Source organism: Pipistrellus kuhlii, unplaced genomic scaffold (assembly GCF_014108245.1).
Source record: "Pipistrellus kuhlii isolate mPipKuh1 unplaced genomic scaffold, mPipKuh1.p scaffold_m20_p_144, whole genome shotgun sequence".
NCBI lineage: Eukaryota > Metazoa > Chordata > Mammalia > Chiroptera > Vespertilionidae > Pipistrellus > Pipistrellus kuhlii.
In genome coordinates, this window is record NW_023425454.1 from 96,629 (window position 1) to 117,136 (window position 20,508).

Here is a 20,508-nt window from a genome sequence, read left to right on the forward strand (position 1 = left end):
ATAACTGAGTATCTTCCCCCCTAAACAATATTGTACCGGTAGATCTTCTTAAAGACAGTTCAATTCGCTGAAGGAAATTATCCAGCCAGTGTTGTGATGCTTTGAAGTCTTCAGGGGCTATGTCAAACTTGGTGCCATTGCAAGGGCAAATTCTTGAATCTGAGCCCTATTCACAACCAAAGCCTTTGCTCTCCTGTCAACAACACATTCACAGATCAGTCTTCAGCTGGGAAAATAATGGTTGCCGACCTGACCCACACTTGCGCTTTTTAGCATTTCCCTGTCCACTGTCAGTGAGGTTACCATACTCTGCTCACCATTTTTGGACCAATTGGATACTCAGCATCTTCTCTTTGCAGAAAGCAGTAAGATTTTGGCCCAAGAGTTTTCCATGATTCCTTTCTTGTACTCCATGGAGTAGCTTTTTTCTTTTTGCGCTCATTTCTAGGGGTAAAGAAAAGGAATTGGGGTATCAAGGTGGGGGAGGGAATCACTTAAAATGACATAGGGGGGATTAGAGGAGGAATCTAAATGGCATAGGAGAATCAGAGGGGGGATTACCATTTTAGTAACCCCTTTTGATCCTCCTGTGTTATTTTAAGTGATTCCCCCTCCTCCCACCCCTGTGCCACTGAACACCTTCACCAGTCATCCCCCCTACCCTTTTATCAGACATTTACCCCCTGGGGCCTGCCTGGGGACTGTCACTGGGCTTGCTGGGGCCTGGATCTGGGCTGGAGCAGGGTCTGCCACTGACTGAGAACCTTCGGTCATGAGGGCGGCCGCGAGCATCAGGTAGTGTCACCAGAGACAGACCAGCACTCACCAGCTTCACTGCGTCCCATCAGCTCTAATCCTCCTGTTCTTCTACATGCATCTGCGAAAGTCTCCTCCTCTCTCCCGCCCCAAGCTCACCGCTCACTCTGACCTCCGCTCCGCCTCCACACAGCAGTGACGTCAGGACTCCGAGTAACGTCACTGGTTGCTAGACGCCAGCCGGGGTGGCCCTAGCGACCATTTTATGATAAATTAATTTTCATTCTGAGACAGTTGACACTGGTTGCTAGACGCCAGTCGGGGCGGCCCTAGCGACCAGTTTATGGTAAATTAATTTTCATTCTGAGTCAGAGCCTAGGGGTGGGCCTTATTTTCTGGGGGATGCCTTATATTTCACTTAGGAGGAAACGTGTAAGTAGATCTTATTTTTGAAGGATGTTTTATTTTCGGGGAAACACGGTACTTTTGCTTACTTCCTCATGTAATTTTTGTCTTTTTACCCAATATAATTAGCTGGCTTATGGTCTGGTGGAGAGAAGATTTTTTTTTTTTAAATAGGTTTTTGTTTTTTATTGATTTTTTTACAGAGAGGAAGAGAGAGGGATAGAGTTAGAAATTTTGATGAGAAACACCGATCAGCTGCCTCTTGCACACCCCTCACTGGGGATGTGCCCACAACCAAGGCACATGCCCTTGACCGGAATCGAACCCGGGACCTTTTAGTCCGCAGGCTGACACTCTTTAGCTAAATCAGTTTCAGTGGAGAGCAGATTTTTGTGGATGACTTGCTGCTCTCCCATGATGCCTGTTTGTTCTTACCTAATAATAAGCAAATATGTAAATTGACTATACCTCTGTTATGCCCACAGCCAATCAGGAATGAGTGTGCAAATTAACCCAACAAAAATGGTGGGTTAATTTGCAAATGCAAAAGATCAGGTTGCCTGCTATGAGGGGGAGGCTGGGCAGCAGAGGGAGCTACAGGAGTGGTAGTCTGGCCAGGAGCAAGGACTTGCAGACTCCTGGGCAGCTTGGAGTGAAGCCAGGGGAAGAAAGACCTATTATTGCATGAATATCATGCAACATGCCTCTAGTATTAGAATAAATGTTTATATAGGATTCAACCCTGACTCTGCTTAATTAGCTCAAGTAGTGACAAGCAGCACAGACTCATTGATTGCTCAGTTACACTTTCAGGGTGCTGTCACAATTTCAATATAAAAGAAATTTTAATGTATAGTTATATTCTATGTTCCTTGTGTTTTACAATTTGGGAGCCTATGTTGTGTAGTGAATTTTTGTATTTCCATATTTAAGGTAGTAATGGATATGGATGTCTGTGTGTGTCTAACAACTGCTTAAATAAGTACTTATAATTTAAAGACATTTGAGGTGGAAAATGGAAAATGTATTGATTAAGCAGACTTATCAATTTCAAAAAACATATTTTACATTTTCATTACTTTACATTTTATGTGTCTTTTCATAATAACATAGAGGTGAGAAAACAAAATATAGATTTTTTTTTAATATGTATTAGGTTGGACAGGGTGGCAGGGTCTGAGCCATTCTAAATATCATTACTAAATGCTATTTTTGCTAATTGTTAAAAGGTAGCATAGTATTGAAGCAGGAATTTTAGGGGAATATAGTCAGGCTTAGGAATTTTTTAGAATTGGGGTTTATGGAAAAACACAGGACTATTGACCAGGAGAAGGTATATTTCCTTAAGACATGGGAGCAGCAACAGTTCCATTTACATAAGACAAGGGAACTGGAAGTAGCCAAGAAAGGTATATATTTACAAAATAAAGGGAAGAAAGCCATTTATTTAAATGGAAAGCAAGAAAGCCCAGAGGAATGGAAGGACTATAAGTGAGGAGGGTCTCAGGGATCACAGCAGCCAATTTGAAGGGGAATACTGACCAATCAGAAGGGATAAAAGGACAAAGGAACTTCAGCCTTTATAAACCATAGGAAAAGAAACTCAGAGGGGACCCTTTTCCTCTCCCTAGTTTGGGAGTCTATTCTGTGTTATCTTCCCTCTTCCCATGTGGGAGTCTGTACTTGTTCTTCAATAAATCTTCACATTTGCTATACAACTTTCTGTCCGTGGATTCATTCTTCAATTCCAGTGGACAAAGAATCTTAGTTCCAGTCCAAAAATTCGGTATCATTATTTTGCAGATTCAGATGTCTATAAATAGAATGAGCTTAACAGAAATCCAATCCCAAAGTAGAGCCAACTGCAAATAAGAAATCTGTTACAAAGCGAGTCCCCAAGAGATGGACCACCGGAGCCAATTTGATTAAGCATGCTAGAATTTATTACAGATTCGAATCTGGACTCAAACCATGGCTGACCCAACAGCCAGTAAACACCCAGGTAAGAGCCCCGATGGAGGGGCAGTCCCTCCAGAGCGCTCACACAAAAACACAGACAAACACACACCTACCGCGGCCAGTCAGGCTCTCCGGAATGGGGATCCCTCATGGTCCTGGCTGGGGATTCCAGTCATGATCCCCAAGGACCACCAGGGAGCCGAGTCCGATGCAATAAACAAAAGAGCCATCTCCATGCTAGCATGGGCTGTCCCACTCATGCCGGCAGCATGGCGGAAGAGAGCGAATTTCGCCCAGTCCAGGGGTTTTACTCAGGTCGGTGATGTCACTGCCTCGGCTAACCCTGATTGGCCCCTCAGGACTAAATTCTAAAGACTGGGGACAGCCTGCAGGGTTGGTTCCCAGTCACACCCTGCTGAACATTGGAATGTGGCCCTATTGTGCCCATAATACAAAAGCAGAACTAAAGGTTATCTACAGTTTCTACCCCTGAAGCTACTGAGTCAGTGGGAGTCAATCTCCTGCAACTACCCTATTGTTCAAGCAAGTAATCGAAGGTCGAAGTCAGATAGCAAGGTTAAAATTCAAACAGCAGTTTTTACTCAAGTGTGAGTGCTACCATATTTCAAAATCAACATGCAACTGACCAACATGCAATGGTTAAGCTTTGTATGTAAATCTCCCACCTCCTTTACTTGTTAGAGGATATAAAACTACCTAGCTGACAACCACATCAACATTGAATTCCCCAAGCAGGGGACCCTTTGAGTTCTGTAATGTATTCTCTCTTTTTTTTTTTTTTTTTTTTTTTTAATATATTTTATTGATTTTTTACAGAGAGGAAGGGAGAGAGATAGAGAGCTAGAAATGTCGATGAGAGAGAAACATTGAGCAGCTGCCTCTTGCACACCCCCTACCGGGGATGTGCCCGCAACCAAGGTACATGCCCCTGACCGGAATCGAACCCAGGACCTTTCAGTCAGCAGACCGATGCTCTACCGCTGAGCCAAACCGGTTTTGGCTGTAATGTATTCTCAAAACTACCAAAGTGCAATTTGTTCTCTTCTCATATATCTATAAATTTTTTTAAAGATAGGGAAAGGTACAATTATGTGGACTAAAAGGGGCCACATGCTCAACTGACTAACTCACGAAAGGCCAGTGTGACAGCCTTGCATACTCAAGAGCTCTTAGTAAATACAAAGATGATTTGAAATTAAACCTTGTTGTAAAAGAGCAGTTTACAATGGGTAGTCATTATGTAGGCCAATTGTTGTGTACCCCTCAAATTATACAAGGATACTTCAAGAAGTCAAATTAAGAAGCCACACTTATTTCATAAGCTAGTGACTATGAATGGTCATCCAAATCTCTCAGCCATGAATGGTAGTAGTATCAGGCTTATACAGGCAAATATCATTAAGGTATCAATTATATCTTTAGGCATGGAATGAAGAAACTGATTTGCAAAAAGCAGTTACAGAAGCTAAATTGAGCAATTTAGTTATCTACAAAGATTAATTATAGTTTTAGGTGTTGGAGTCACTGAGTCAATGAAAACACATTTCCTGGAGCCAGTAAAGCAATTTAATTGTGCTGTCCTGGTCTCCAAGTACCTAGAAATGGATTTTGAAAGACCAGTAAAACCACAATGAATGGGTATACAATTGAATTGGATATCTTAGAAAATCAAAATAACTTCTCTATCATTTTAGCAAGCAAACAATCACAGAAGCTAGAACAGCAGGATTTAAAATTAAACAGCAGGGTTTTTTTTGTTGTTTTGTTTTTTTAAATATATATTTTATTGCTATTTTACAGAGAGGAAGGGAGAGAGATAGAGAGCTAGAAACATCGATAAGAGAGAAACATCGACCTGCTGCCTCTTGCACACCCCCTACTCGGGACGTGCCCACAACCAAGGTACGTGTTCTTGACCGGAATCGAACCTGGGACCTTTCAGTCCACAGACCCACGCTCTACCACTGAGCCAAACCGGTTTCGGCTAAACAGCAGTTTTTAATCATGATGACTGCTACCATGCTTCATTATGACAAAGATCAACTTTGATCTTTACTAAGTTTATTATCTTTTTGCATCTAACATAATATATCTGTGGAATGACAGGGTAACTTCTAACTTCCCCTTTTCTAGACTCCCAGGATAAGAAAATGGCACATGAATACAAATAATTTTTTTTTTAATCTTTTTAAAAAATATATATTTTATTGATTTTTCACAGAAAGGAAGAGAGAGGATAGAGTCAGAAACATCGATGGGAGAGAATCATCGATCAGCTGCCTCTTGCACACCCACTACCGGGGATGTGCCCGCAACCGAGGTACATGCCCTTGACCGGAATCGAACCTAGGACCTTTCAGTCCGCAGACCGACGCTCTATCCACTGAGCCAAACCGGTCTCGGCAATTTTTTTTTATCTTAATCATTGTTAACTGTTAACTTATCGCATGCTTATTTATTTATAAAATATATTTTATTGATTTTTTTACAGAGAAGAAGAGAGAGGGATAGCGTTAGAATAATTGATTAGAGAGAATCATTAATCAGCTGCCTCTTGCACACCCCCTATTGGGAATGTGCCCGCAACCAAGGGACATGCCCTTGACTGGAATCAAACCTGGGACCTTTCAGTCCGCAGGCGGATGCTCTGTCCACTGAGCCAAACTGGTTTCGGCTCACATGCCCATTTAAATAAAACAAAGCATGTGCCTATCAGTTTACTTATTATCCAATCCCAGTGATTTCCCAGCTTTGCTTTCTCCCACCTCCCTAATATATCACTAATAGATTATAGGTAACCCACTTATGCCTCCTCCTTTGGTGGTAATTTATTAAAATAGATGAAAAATCGAAATAAGACACACTGGGTCTGGGGCCACCTGTCACTACTAGAGCCAAATTAAGCAGAGACAGGTTTAAATAATATATAACCCTTTATTCCAATAATGCCAGCAGTATGGGGAGAGCAGATGGTCACACTGAAAATTCTTTTCACACTCCCTTGACAGTTGGCTGATTATATACACACATGAGGTAGAATATAGAAACATATAGCTCAGAACTTCAAGTATAACATGGAAAGGGGAGGGGAGGGCCTGCAGTCTAGCCTTCAGGAACTCAAAGTCCAATAACAAGGTGATTAATCTTCTATGACATTAGGAACAGCTCAGCCCCTTCTTAAGACCAAAGAATGAAGAGTCCCAGAGGTCAGGGTTTGGGCACAGCCTCCAGATCAAAGCATGTCCTGACCTTAGTCTGTTCCCCAAATGCAATTCTTTTCTGAGTAATAGGCCCATTGATGCATCTTATTTTTTATTGTCCGTTTTATCCTCCAGTTTCTCAGAGTCTGTAAGAAATCTTATTTAGGAGAAACCAAGATGACAGCATAGGTAAACACCTAAACTGCTGCCTCACATAACAATTTCAAAACTACAACTAAAAGAAAAATAAACATCATCCTGAACCCACAGGAAGGCTGAATGAGTGGAAATTCTACAACTAGAAGGGAAGAGAAAAGCACACTGGAACTTACAGAAGCTGTGAAAGGCAGAGGTATAGAGATGGCTGGCAACTGAGTACGAGGCTGGCTTTCTCAATCAGAAAGGAGACAAAAGTTCCCAACTGCACTAAATTTTAGTTCTGGGTAAGACTCTGGGAACCCAGACTCATATGAGAAATTGGATTGTCTGGCAGCATGCACAACTTGAGGACAACTTTCCCTAAGAGGTGCTTGCAGGGATTCTGCGGGACACTAGGAGCCAGGGGCCTCTTAGCACAGGGCTGACAGGAAGCCAGAGCTGTTTGCCCTGCCCGGAGATCCCGCCTCATGAAGCCATAGTTTTTTGCTCCGCCATGAGACTCTGCCCCATCCAAGGTGTGCACAGAGGCTTTTGCATGTGACTGGCTGGATCTTTTGAATTTTGTCCTGTGGACCAAAAGGTTGCAGTTTCAATTCCTGGTTAGGGTACATATCCAGGTTGCAGGTTCCATCCCTAGAGTACATGCTGGAGGCAGTGAATCTATGTTTTTCTCACATCTATGTTTCTCTCTCTTTTCCTCAGTCAAAAATCAATTTAAACATTAAAAAAAAAGACAACATAAAAAGGAGGACCACAAAATGCGCAGGTGGGGTCCCCCCAACACCTGCCTTTTTTTTTCTGTTTTGAACAGACTCATGGACTGGAGCAGACTTGTAGCCTGATGGAGAAGGGCTTAGGTCTCTGTGGGACGCAGGGCCAGCTCACTGTTTACCCATCTGCCTGCCAGTGCCTGGGATCCCTCCTCTGCCCAGCGCCAAAGACACCTTGCAGAGCATTCTTACCTTGTGATGCTGCAGACTACCATGGCCATGACCCTTGGCCATCACCTCTTCTTTGACCATATTAATGATCTCATCAGGAATGTGCAAGTACTTTATGGTGCTGCTGCAGATGTGGCACTCAGGCATCTGCCAGAACTTGTCCTAAATCCCTCAATGTGTGTATCAACTAGTGCAGGTTGATGTTCATCCAGGTTCCCATTGTATGTCTCCCCACTCATATATATATATATATATATATATATATATATATATATATATATATACACACACACACACACAATTTTGTACAGAGAGGAAGAGAGAGGGATAGTTAGAAACATCGATGAGAGAGTCATAGATCAGCTGCCTCTTGCACACCTTCTACTGAGGATATGCCCACAACCAAGGTACATACCCTTGACCGGAATCGAACCTGGGACCTTTCAGTTCCCAAGCCGACGCTCTATCCACTGAGCCAAACCAGTTTCGGCTGTCTCCCACTCTTAAGCTTCTCTAACAGGGTGATTCTGAGCTGTCTTCAGCAGTGATAATGAGAGCATGGTGGCAGCAGGGACCTAGGCTGCCAGTCATTTGTTGCTTCTGTCCACATGCCTGCCAGGAGCTGCCCTGCTGGGCACCCTAAATGTTTTCTTATGAGAACACTGGTGCACCAGTGGGATCCCTCAGCCTGGCTTGCAGGATCAAGCTAAAACCAGCTCTCTAACAACCCCTGAAGAGTCCTAGATTGCACATGCCAGGCCAGGGGGCCCCACTGTTCTCATATGAAAACATTTATATTCCACAATCAAGGCCAGAAAGAGACTGGCAGATTGGCCAGCTGGAGAGACCACAGTAAGACTCCAAAGCATGTCCTCCCCATTTGGAGCTGCCTATTAGCATGGAAAGATTAACATCTTTGCTGCAGGAATCAGATCCCCAGCCCTTGAATATCATTAAGCCCTTAGAAGATCCACAATACTCTGCTTATCTATTAACTGCCAATTTTGCCCATCCTTTGGCTACTTGTCATGTAAATCCAGCCCTTGAATATTACTAAGTCCTTTGAAGACCCAGCCTTTTTGCATAGCTGTAAACTGCACATTTGTTCTCTCCTCTACTTTCCCAAGAAATCTAGCCAATATAAGCAGCGGCTTATGGTAGAAGGTAAAGCAGATTCTTCTGAACCTACAACTCTCTCATGCTGCTGGTAGTATGGAATAAACACTCATAATGACTCAATCCTGTCCCTGTTTAATTAGCTCAAGTATTGACAGGCAGCATAAACAAATTGTCTGGTTACATTTCTTGAAAGTGAGAGTATAATTAAAATGTGTTCATAGACATCAATCCAGGGAATGATGGCCTTTTATTTTATCTTTTGGTTATTATTAGAAATTAAGGCTTCAAAGACTTAGAAGTTCAACTTAAGTTGGAAACAATTATATGGTTGTGATAAAAAAAAAAGGTATAAGACATGGAGATTCATTTTTGAGGAAAAGGGAAGAAAACTTCTTCTAAGGACAATTATTTTTCTTAAATTATCTGTTAAGTAAAGCATTATAGGGCAATTATCTCTGAAGTAGAGGCCTGGGGCACAAAATTCGTGCATGGGGGTTGGGGTGTCAGCCCATCCTGCACCCTCGCCATTTGGGGACACCTTGAAGGATGTCTGACTGCCCAATCACAGTAGGGTCGAGCCTAAATGGGCAGTCTGACATGGGCAGTCTGACATCCCTCTCACAATCCAGGACTGCTGTGTCCCAACTTCCCTCCCCTGCAGGCCTGGTCTCCCAAATTGCCCTCCCCTGCTGGCTGGTCCCACTTCAACTGTTTTCCCTTACAGGATTCCCCCCCCCCCCCCCCCCCAATACCCTCCTTTGCTGCCTGGTCTCCCACAACTGCCCTCCGCTGAGTGCATGGTCACCCCTAAATTCCCTCCCCTTCTGGCTATCTTGTGGCAGCCATCTTTGACCACATGGGGGCAGCCTTCTTGTGTGTGATGAGCAATTTGCATATAACTCTTTTATTAGATAGGATGGATAAGGTTTGTGAAAAATTGTAAAAAGGTCTATGAAATGTAAGGTTTATAAAGCTTGTGAAAGCTTTATTTTAAAAAATTGTTGCATTTTCTCTGCAAAATTTAGTAATTAAAATTGTGTGTTCTACATACTGGAAATTAATTCTTTTCAATGCTCAGTGCATACTTCCAATAAGCCATGTGTAATGTTTTAAGACCTTAAATGTTATTTGTTCTGTATATGCTGAAATTACATATTGAATTTAAACATATATTTATAATAATAAAAGTATAATATACTAATTAGATTGGACAGCCAAAGCAAAACATCTGGTCACCTTATTTTAGGAGTGATGAACTCCTTTAGCTTTTTCTTATCTGTGAAGCTCTTTACCTGCCCTTCAATTCTGAATAATAGCTTTGCTGGGTACAATAATCTTGGTTGTAGGTTCTTGCCATTCATCACTTGCCATTCCTGTCTGGCCTGCATAATTTCTGTTGTAAGAAATCAGCTGACAATTGAATGGGTGCTCCCTTGTAGGTAATTATTTTTCTCTTGCTGCTTTTAATATTATCTCTTTGTCTTTTGCCCTTGGCATTTTAATTATGATGTGTCTTGGAGTGGACCTCTTTGGATTCCTTTTGTTTGGAGTTCTGTGTAATTCCTGGACTTAGTCTATTTCTTTCACCTCGTGGGTGATGTTTTCTGTCATTATTTCTTCAAAAAGGTTTTTGGTATCTTGCTCTCTCTCTTCTTCTGGCACCCCAATAATTTTGATGTTGGTATGCTTGAAGTTGTCCCAGAGGCTTCTTACACTATCTTCAAATTTTTGGATTGTTTTTGCTTTTCTTGTTGAGTGTTCTTTATTTCTTTGTATTTCAAATCTTTGACTTGATTCTTGCGTTCCTCTAATGTGCTGTTGGATCTCTGTAAAAGAATTTTTTTTTTTTTTTTAATTTCAGTCAGTGTATATTTAATTTCTAGTTAGTCCTTTTTCAGATCCTAAAGGGCCTTGCTAAATTTATGGGCCTTTTCTAGGAAATTATTGAAAAATCTTGTAACTGTGGTTTTGAACTCTATTTCCAGTCATTTGTTTTCCTCCATTTCCTTCATTTGTGATCTGTTTCTTTATCTTCACATTTTCGCTGCTTCCCTGAGTTGGGAGGAAAGCTTTGTGTGCTTGATGTCCTATCTGGACCAGTGGATTGGCCTCCAGAGGTGCCTGACCCTTTGTGAAATGTGTGTACAGCCTTGTTGTAGTTAAGTCTTGATTGCTGTTGGTATCACTGGAGGAATTGACCCCCAAGCCAACTCGGTGTGAAGGACAGCTGTATCTACTATGGGATACATTTCTGTGCTAGAGACAGCCTTCTGAGACAAGACTTGAGAAAGCCAGCAGCGCACTCAGGAATCAGTCCTCTCTGTGCACTTGCATGTGTGCCTCCAGACCTCTGACTTTTGCGGCTCCCCTAAGTTTCCACCTGACAGTCCAGATTCCCATTTAAAATCCTGGGTTTCAAGGGGCTCACCCAAAACTGGGGTTCAGTGCAGTCGTAACTGAGGTTCAGCACAGTTGGGAGCTTCTGAATCCCTCCTGCTAGGGAAAACCAGCAACCTCTTGCGTGTGCCTCAGACCACTGCCCTCCATAGCTCCCCCGAGTCTCTGTGTTCCTTCTCTCTGACAATCCAGACTCCCCCGTATGAGCCTAAGTACACAGAATCTTGCCCAGAACTGGGGTTCAGTGCAGTCAGAGCTTCCTTCTTCCTTCTGCCAGAAAAAGCTAGCCTTCTGCCAGAGAAAGCTAGCACCCTTCCTCTTTGTGCATGCATTTCCTTACCTCAGCCCTTTGCAGCTCCATCTAGTTGTAGAATTTCCATTCAGCCAGCTTTCCTGTGGTTCTGGATGATGTCCGTTCTTTTTGTTGTAGTTTTGAAATTGTTGTGTAAGGCAGCTATTTAGGTGCTTACCTATGCCACCATCTTGGTTTCTACCTCTAATTTACTTTCAATATACATGAATCTGTGCCCCAGGGCATTTGTAAGTATCCTATATAATAAAAGAGTAATATGCAAATCAATCATCACTCCATCACAAAGATGGTGGCACCCATAGCCACAAGATGGCAGCACCCAGTCCCCTCAGGCCTTTCAGCCTGCCCAGGATTTGTGGGGACCAAGCAGCGAGGCTAAATCTGCTCCTAGACATGGCAAACAGAGTTTGGACAGCAGGGCTTGTGGGCTTCCTTAGATGGCAATGGTGGGAACACCCCCAGGCCTAGCAGACACAGCCTGGACAGCTAGGGCATGGGGTCTTCCTTAGTGTGTCTGTATAGGTGAAGTCCCCAGGCCTGGCAGACAGAGCACACTGCAGCATATTGGGGCTTTGTTCACATGGCGATAGTAGATAGAGAGCAGACAGCAGGACATTAGGATTTCATATCTATGGCTGTGGTGAAGCCCCCAGATCCCAAAAAGAGCAGATAACTATGGGGAGTGGAACTACGCCATTAGTGGAAAATCCCCTGAGAGTTCCTGGATTGGAGAGGATGCAGGTTGGGCTGAGGGAACCCCATGCACGATTTTCATGCCCTAGGCCTCTAGTCCTACAATAAAAGTGTAGTATACAAATTGTCCCCTCAATCAGGAATTTGACCAGGGAGTACGTCGGCCAGGGGAAGGGAAGGAGGTCCTGACTGGCTGCCACTAGAGACCCTACTAGTGCACAAACTTTTTTGCCCTGGGCCTCTAATATATACACTGTATATATATATATATACACTGAGTGACCAGATTGTTTTGACCATCCCGTCAATAGTTTGATGGGCCCTTTCGCCTTCAATACTGCAGCCACCTTCAATACTGCAGCCAATCTTTTCTGGGCATTGACTCCAAGAGATGTTGAAAGGTGATGGAGGAATCTGACACCATGCCTGATAAATAGCACTGTCCAGTTCTGTGAGATTGGATGCTTGTGGAACCAGCTGCCTGATGGCTCTTTTAACTTCGTTCCACAAATGCTCAGTTGGATTGAGATCTGGTGATGGTGGGGGCCACCTAAGCAAGGTAATGTCTCCCTCATGTTCTTGAAACCACTCCTGCACAATATGAGCACCGTCTTGTTGGAGGAAGCCATCTACATTGGGATATGCCATCAACATGATAGGGGGTCAATTCCTCCAGTGATACCAACAGCAATCAAGACTTAACTACAACAAGGCTGTACACACAATTCACAAAGGATCAGGCACCTCTGGAGGCCGATCCACTGGTCCAGATAGGATGAACTTAATCAGCAATGATACTTAGACCTATTGTGCTATTCAGATGTTCCATATGAATTAAAGGGCCTAAATCATGCCAGGAAAACATGACCCAAACTATAACACTACCTTGAAGGGTTGTACCCATGCATGTGGGTGCATGGTTTCATGTTTTCTGCAAAATTCTCAACCTACCATCTGCAACTGAAAATGTGTTCATTGGACCATGTGACTTTTTTCCAATGTTTGACTGTCTAATCCTTGTGCTCCTGTGTGAACTGGAGAGTTTTATCTTAGTAATTGCAGATAGCAAAGGTATTGGAATAGGCCTTTGGCTTTTTATTCAATAAAATTGTATAGCAAATTTGCCTGCAAATTCAGGTGGTCATAATAATCTGGCCACTCGGTGTGTTTATTATGTATACACACACACACACAAACAAACCTCATATATATAGTGCGTTCAGAGATCATTTGAGAGGATTAAGAACTCTAGACTGAATTTGATGCACTGTTACCCTTCTGTTGTCTTGTACCAATCTTGCCACTCTCCGTTCTGCACTAACATTGATCAGTCGCTGACGACCACAATTCGCATGTTCAGACCCAGATTTTCGACTAACAGTCCAGTCTTTAAACACTTTAACAACAGCTGCTCTTGAACATTCAAGAAATTCAGCTGTTTTGCTGATAACTTGCTCCATGGCTCTAAGCACCAACAATCACCCCACGTTCAAAGGCTGTTGTTAATTCATGTTGTTTACCCATATCTTCAGAAAAACTCATTTCTTCAGAAAAAATCATTTCTACTGTCGTAGTAAACAACCTGCTTCCCTATTTATAATGGTCTGGCCCTCTAGCAACTTCAGCACAAAATTACAGCTAGTTTACCTGTAATAATAAACGTTAATTGGTCATAATAATCTGGCCAGTCAGTGGTGTGTGTGTGTGTGTGTGTGTGTGTGTGTGTATACAAATATATATTTTTAAAAAATGTAGTTGATATAAAGTTTAGTACTACCCACTGGGGTCTCAGAATTTACTTCCTGCTACTAAGGGCAAACTATAGTATATAATATCTATATATACTATAGATATTACACACTATAATATCTCTATAATAGTATATTATAGAGATATTATATATTATATAGAATCTAATACATTATATATTATATTAGACTCTAATCCTGCTCATTGTTCTTTACATACCTATACAGTATATATAAAGTGGTAATACGTATGCAAATTTGTCTGGGATTCCTTAACAGTCACGACTGGCTCCAAGTCTTAACAGTCATGACCAGCACAGCTCCAAGCATGCTCCCACACCAGTGGACACACACAGGGGGCCTCTGCATATGAGCTGCAGGGGAAACACTTTTCTGACAGCTCACTGGCTAAGCTCCCTGTACACCACTGGCAGTGTTCTTGGTAACTTGGGTTATAAGAATCCAAGAAGGTGATCCACCTCACTCCTGGAGGAAAAAACAAAGGTTCACTGCTGGAGGGGCTAAGAAATGTCATATCCTGCCCTAGTGGGTCTGGCTCAGTGGAGAGACAGCTTGGCCTGCCAACTGCAGGGTCCAGGTTCTATTATAATCAAGGGCATGTTCCATGGGATGCAGGCCTAAGCCATTACTAGGACATTCCCTGAAGGCTCTCCACTGTGAGAGTGGGCAGGCTGAGCAAAAAGACTCCCTCCCCTAGTGCATGAATTTCATGCACTGGGCTTCTAGTGTAATTATATATTAGAGGCCCAGTGCATGACATAAGAAGTGGGAGAGAAAAGGTGGGAAAGGGGGATACTAAGTCCAGCCCACACCTTCTTGCAGCCCAGGAGCCCTGAGGGGGTGTCCAACAGCTGTGAAGCAGGGGAGGCCCAACCACCACCGCTGTGCTCACTAGATATGACCCCAGCTTTTGGCTGGGTGGTACTCTTCCTGTGGGAGTGCACTGACCAACAAGGGAAGCCCCTGCACTGAGCATATTCCCTGTGGTGGTCAGTGCATGTCACAGTGACTGGTCATTCTGCCATATGGTTGATTTGTGATTTGCATATTAGCCTTTTATTATATAGGATATAAAAACCAGGAAAAGCCATTTCCTTTAATTTTCTCTACTGAAAATGCCCTCTGAAAAAAGTGATGTTTCTAAACCACTTAAGAAATCTTTTGTAGCCGAAACTGGTTTGGCTCAGTGGATAGAGCATCGGCCTGTGGACTGAAAGGTTCCAGGTTCGATTCCGGTCAAGGGTAGCTGATCGATGTCTCTTCCTCATCAATGTTTCTAACTCTCTATCCTTCTCTCTTCCTCTCTGTAAAAACTCAATAAAATATATTTTTAAAAAAATCTGTTGTATCCCATTATATAAGATTTAATTGTGGTTGCTATAATATTTAGCTCCTCCTTAATTCATTTTACTATAACTTTCAAAATGAACAAAATATTAAAAAGAAAGGTCATAATATAAATTTCTAATAAAATATACACAAAAAAATACACCAGTAACACAAACTAAGGCCAAAATATACCCAATGGGCATTTTATTAAATTTCTTAGCTGTGGTCCCTTCCTTTTCCTTATACCAGTTTATTATAAAATTAATTTTTCATTTATACATTGTAATTTAATTGTTCATAAAGCCCTAAACTATAGGTTACAAATGCATGAGTTTTGAAAATAAAATGACATGTTTTAACAACTTTTTAGTATAGTACAAACTGTTCTTATTTACCATTAAAAGTTGTCTTATGATATTTAAGAAAATTTGTAATCATAAGGTAAAAAAAACCCACTTTCGACTAGTATATCAGTAGTTCCAATTTTGAGTTACTATCTAGCAGTGAATTTTTGCAACTATTCATCTTATAAATTAAAAATTGCTACTCATGCTCAAGTTCTAAAATAAGCAGTTTATAAATGCTAGGTATTTAAGACAGCATGAGATGATGAAAAGAATGTTATCATAGTTGAAAATATAGTACCCAGCTATAGAAATATTAAAAAATAGCCCCTTTTCTTAACTTCAAATGTAAATTTCTAACTTCCTCAAATTTTTATCAAAAATTAAAGAGAACATCTAGGTAACATACTGAATGACTGAAAAAAATTACTTGGAACTAGGACTTATCACTGACCATAAAGATAAAACAATTTAGTCAAAACATTCATTAACTGGAAAAACATTTACTTTATCCATTCTCTCTCCTCCTCTTTACTATGTTTTAACAGTAGAGCTTGTGATCTTTTATCCCTAAATTCCATTGCATCAAAAGAATAAAGTGTTAACAGCTCATTTAAAGAGAACAATAAAGACTTAAGAACAATGAAAACAAATCAGTGTCTTAGCAAACTGCAATTATCCTGAAGTTTTAGTCTTCTTAACAGGTGGTGGCCAAAATCCAAACCATGGAACAAATACTCTGAAACTTTAAATTCAATTTAGATCTGCAAGTGAAAAGAACATCAGATTCATGTTAAAATAATTCTTATAATAAACATTCTACTGAACAAAAACCTAAGATAAACTAGAACAGTAGTTCCCAACTTTTTTTGGCCATACCCATCTAAGCATTTCTAAAATCCTGATGCTCCTCCTCCCACTGTGACACATAATTCTTATTATTCAAAAAGTGAACTCCTATTCATGTGGAGGAAGCCTAAAAGGCCATAAAACTTGGTTTACACAAGTTTTTTTTTTTTTTAAATATATTTTATTGACATATATAAGAAGCAACCAATGACTGCATGGGAAGACAAATCTGTTTCTCACTCTCAAATCAATAAAATATTTTTAAAAAATCAAGCTGCCCCCTGTGGGGCATATGCCCGCAACCAAGGTACATGCCCTTGACCGGAATTGAACCCGGGACCCTTCAGTCCCCAAGCCGACGCTCTATCTATGGAGCCAAACCGGTTTCGGCTAGGCTCTTTTTTAATACATCTGTATAAAGTTATAGTTTAAAAACCAGAAATCTAAACATAATAATAATGTCAAAGGGCATGGGAGAGGCTGGAAGAAATTACCCTAAAAACACATATGCACATATTCATAGCCCATGAATACAGATAAAAAATGTGGTGAGGGCCTGCAGAATGGGGGCTTTAAGGAGGCAAAGGTGGGGAGGAGGGGGGAGGGCACCTGTAACAGTATCAATTTCTTTTTCCTTTTTGTTAATATTCACCCAAGTATATTATTTCCACTGACCTTCCGCACCCCCCGCCCCCCCTTCTCTTTTAGAGTAAATGGTAGAGGAGAGAGAAAGAGAAATACAATGATTGGTTGCCTCCTGCACACACCCTCACCCAGGCTGGGATTAAATCCACAATTTTCTGGTGCTTAGGCTGATGCCCTAACCACTGAGTCAAGCCAGCTAGGGCAGCGTCAACAATTTTTTAAAAAATATATATTTTTATTGATTTTTTACAGAGAGGAAGGGAGAGAGATAGAGAGCTAGAAATGTCGATGAGAGAGAAACATCGACCAGCTGCCTCCTGCACACCCCCTACCAGGGATGTGCCCGCAGCCAATGTACATGCCCTTGACCGGAATCGAACCTGGGACCCCTCAGTCCGCAGGCCGATGCTCTACCACTGAGCCAAACCGGTTTCGGCAGTGTCAACAATTTTTAAAAAGAAAAGAAAAAAGAACATAGCAACTATTATTTAAAATTAAATTTGCAATATTCTTCAAATTAAGTAAATATAATGAGTGTTTAAATACTTAAATGGAATTTTTGAAAATGTAGCACAAAGGTTGTGCAGCAAAATTAACACAGCTTTTCAAAAATTCAAGGCCTTGGGTAAGTCTAAGTGGGGCACCACAAGTGATTGGAAGTCACTGATCTAGAACAGGAGTCTCCAGATTTTTCAATAACTGACATTTTTATTAATAGTATTTTCAGACATTCAGAGGAGTTAAAAGAACTTAAAATTCAAGAGAATACCAAAATATCTACCACAAGGGTATAGTTTAAAAACTACACATGATCATTCACATCTATTCCTCTTTTCATCTGTTAATATTTATTACATTAGTTCCTAATGTTATGTACATTTTAAAGCATATTCAGAAACAGGAAACGGAAAGGATGGGAACATTTTCACATATAAACACATATATACTACAAAGCAAAAATGTGACCAATAAGAACAGTGTAATCTCAATATATACTTTGATCAAAGATGCCTCCATTTTAATAAGACTTTTGAAGTAATTTACAATTTTAATGCTTCAGCAAATGGATTCAAACAAGATTCTTCTTTTAACATTTCATTTAAGAAAAGACATTCTCAAAATAATTTGCTATATTTCTAACTATAACTGTAGATACTCTTAAATGAGTTATCATTATGGACTACCATCTGTCAAAACTAATACTGATCATTTTAGAAAGAGATGTTTCAAAGGATTATAAAGTTTCTTAAAGAATAAAAAGTTAAACTAGCTGGTTTCTAAATATTAATGAATATTCAGATTCATGAACAATCTTATAGATACACGGAATTTAAGTGTGCAACATTCTTAGATTAAAGGAAGTTAGGGGAAACATCTGATTTCCTTGTACATCAATAAAACAAACCCAACAGGGTTTATCTACTACTTACATCATCAATGTCTTCATCATCATCTCCAATGTCATCAAACTGAATTTCATCATCATCTCCAGGACCAAATGTATCTGTTTCATTGATTTTAGCTAAAGATACAAAAAGAAATATAGTTTATATATATATATATATATATATATATATATATATATATATATATATGTATATAGTTAAAAAGGTGTTATCAGAGAAATTACCGATTAAAAGAAATGGGCCTGATACAAAATATCAAATAATAGAAGGCCACTTTTACAAGTCCTATTTCAATACAAATTATCTTTCTAACTTCGAAGAATTCAACACAAAGAAAATTCACAAAACTCCCAGAGTTCATTAATTATAATGAAGAATATATGTACTACAGTCTTACTTTGTTCAGAAAGGTATTATAAGAAAGGCAAGTTCTAATCACACTAACATAAATCTTGCACTTCCCAAATTAGCCTCAAAATGTAATTGAAAACATGGTGCATGTGAAGTTTTCCTAACTAAGAATAACTCATTCACCAACTATTTGAAAGACTTAGCAAATCAATTTAAAAAATCTTGGTCAAGCTATGCTTATCCCCTTAGCCAGCAATTTTCAACCTTTTTCATACCTAATTACTAAAATGCTGCAGTATACCAAAAAATATGTATTTTTCCCAATATGACCAATAAAAGGTATAACTTTAATTCATTCATACTAGACAGTTAGTGTGTGAGCTGCTGTTATTCTTAAATTTGACAATTTGGTGGAAAACAGGTCAATACCCTGACTAAAATACTCAGGTAAATACTGTATGTTTTAAAAATTATTGAGGCAATGGTTGAAAATTGCTGCTTTAAGAAACAGAACTGAAAGAGAAAATACTGGTCTGATATTTTTTTTTTTAAAGACAATTTTTTATTTTTCAATTACAGTTAACATACAATTTTATATTCGTTTCAGGTGTATAGCCCAGTGATTAGACATTTATGTAACTCACGAAGTAATTTACCCTGATAAATGTAATACTCATCTCACAGCACACACATAGTTATTACACTATTACTGACTGTATTTTCTATGCTGTACTCCACATGCCCATGACTATTTTATAACTAGCAATTTTTACTTAATTCCTCCCCCCTTTTCACCCATCCCTCAAAACCCTCCCATCTGGCCACCATTAAAATGTTCTCTGTAAATAAAAATTTTTATTTTGTTATTTTTTTATTTTTACATATTTTATTGATTTTTCCCCCTCCCTCCCTCCCACACATCCCCTCCCTCCCCAGAGCTTTATGTCCATTGGTTGTGCTTATATGCATGTATACAAGTCCTTCAGTTGATCTATTATCTCCCCCAGTTCCTGGTCTGATATTTTAAATACAAAAAAATTTTATCAAAATTTTCATGCTTATGTAAAGATCTTATATTTTCATTACAAAATGCAGTGAAGTAAAACAAGTAAGTAAAATAGCTGTAAAGTAAAAAATGTGGCTGTAGAAATAGTACATTTTCTCTTAAGGAACTTACTATATATTTTTAAGTAGCCATTAGGATAAAAATAACTCTGGCCAACACTGCTCATCCATATGCCAAAAGGTTGCAGATTTGATCCCAGGTCACGGTATGTATAGAAAGCAACGAATTGATGTTGTCTCACAGTTATCTCTCTCTCCTCCTTTCTCCCATCCTCTGCCCCTACCTCTCCCTTTCCATCTCTCGAAAGTCAAAAAACATATTCTTGGGTGAATATAAAAAAAGAAAGAAAAGAAATATCTGTTAAAAAGTACACACAGCCCTGGCCAATATGGCGTAGTTGGTTGCAACCCAATACCTAAAGAGTTGCAGGTTTGATTCTAATTAGGGCAATTACCCAGGTTGTGAGTTTAATCTCAGGTCCAGGACATACTGGAGGGAGCTGATAAATGTGTTTCTCTCTCATCAATATTTCTCTCTCTCTTGCTATCCCTCCCTCACACTCTCCCTTTCTTTTAACACAATGAACATATCACTGGGTGAGGATTTTTTTAAATTAAAAAATAGAAATTCTATAAAATAATATGCTAAGATATACTGACCACTGTTTCCTATAAATCCAATATTAGTATCATAATTGTTGCCCTAATATACCTGAAAACTGATACATCTCTTTTAAGAACTGTTAAAAACAATAAATAAAATGTACTTCCTTAACAGAAGTTATAT

General features: G+C 40.0%; 1 protein-coding gene across 1 annotated transcript in view; it reads right to left on the bottom strand.

Moving 5' to 3' along the window:
* Positions 1–15,237: 15,237 nt before the first annotated feature.
* The window catches only part of LOC118718766 (eukaryotic translation initiation factor 1A, Y-chromosomal), a 43,458-nt gene continuing 38,187 nt past the window's right edge, over positions 15,238–20,508 (bottom strand). The window contains exons 6-7 of the mRNA XM_036437613.2: positions 18,330–18,421; positions 15,238–16,169 (exon numbers count right to left, since the gene is read on the bottom strand). Of these exons, the coding sequence (XP_036293506.1) occupies positions 16,164–16,169; positions 18,330–18,421 (98 nt within the window). The 3' untranslated portion in view covers positions 15,238–16,163. The remainder of the gene's footprint in view (positions 16,170–18,329; positions 18,422–20,508) is intronic.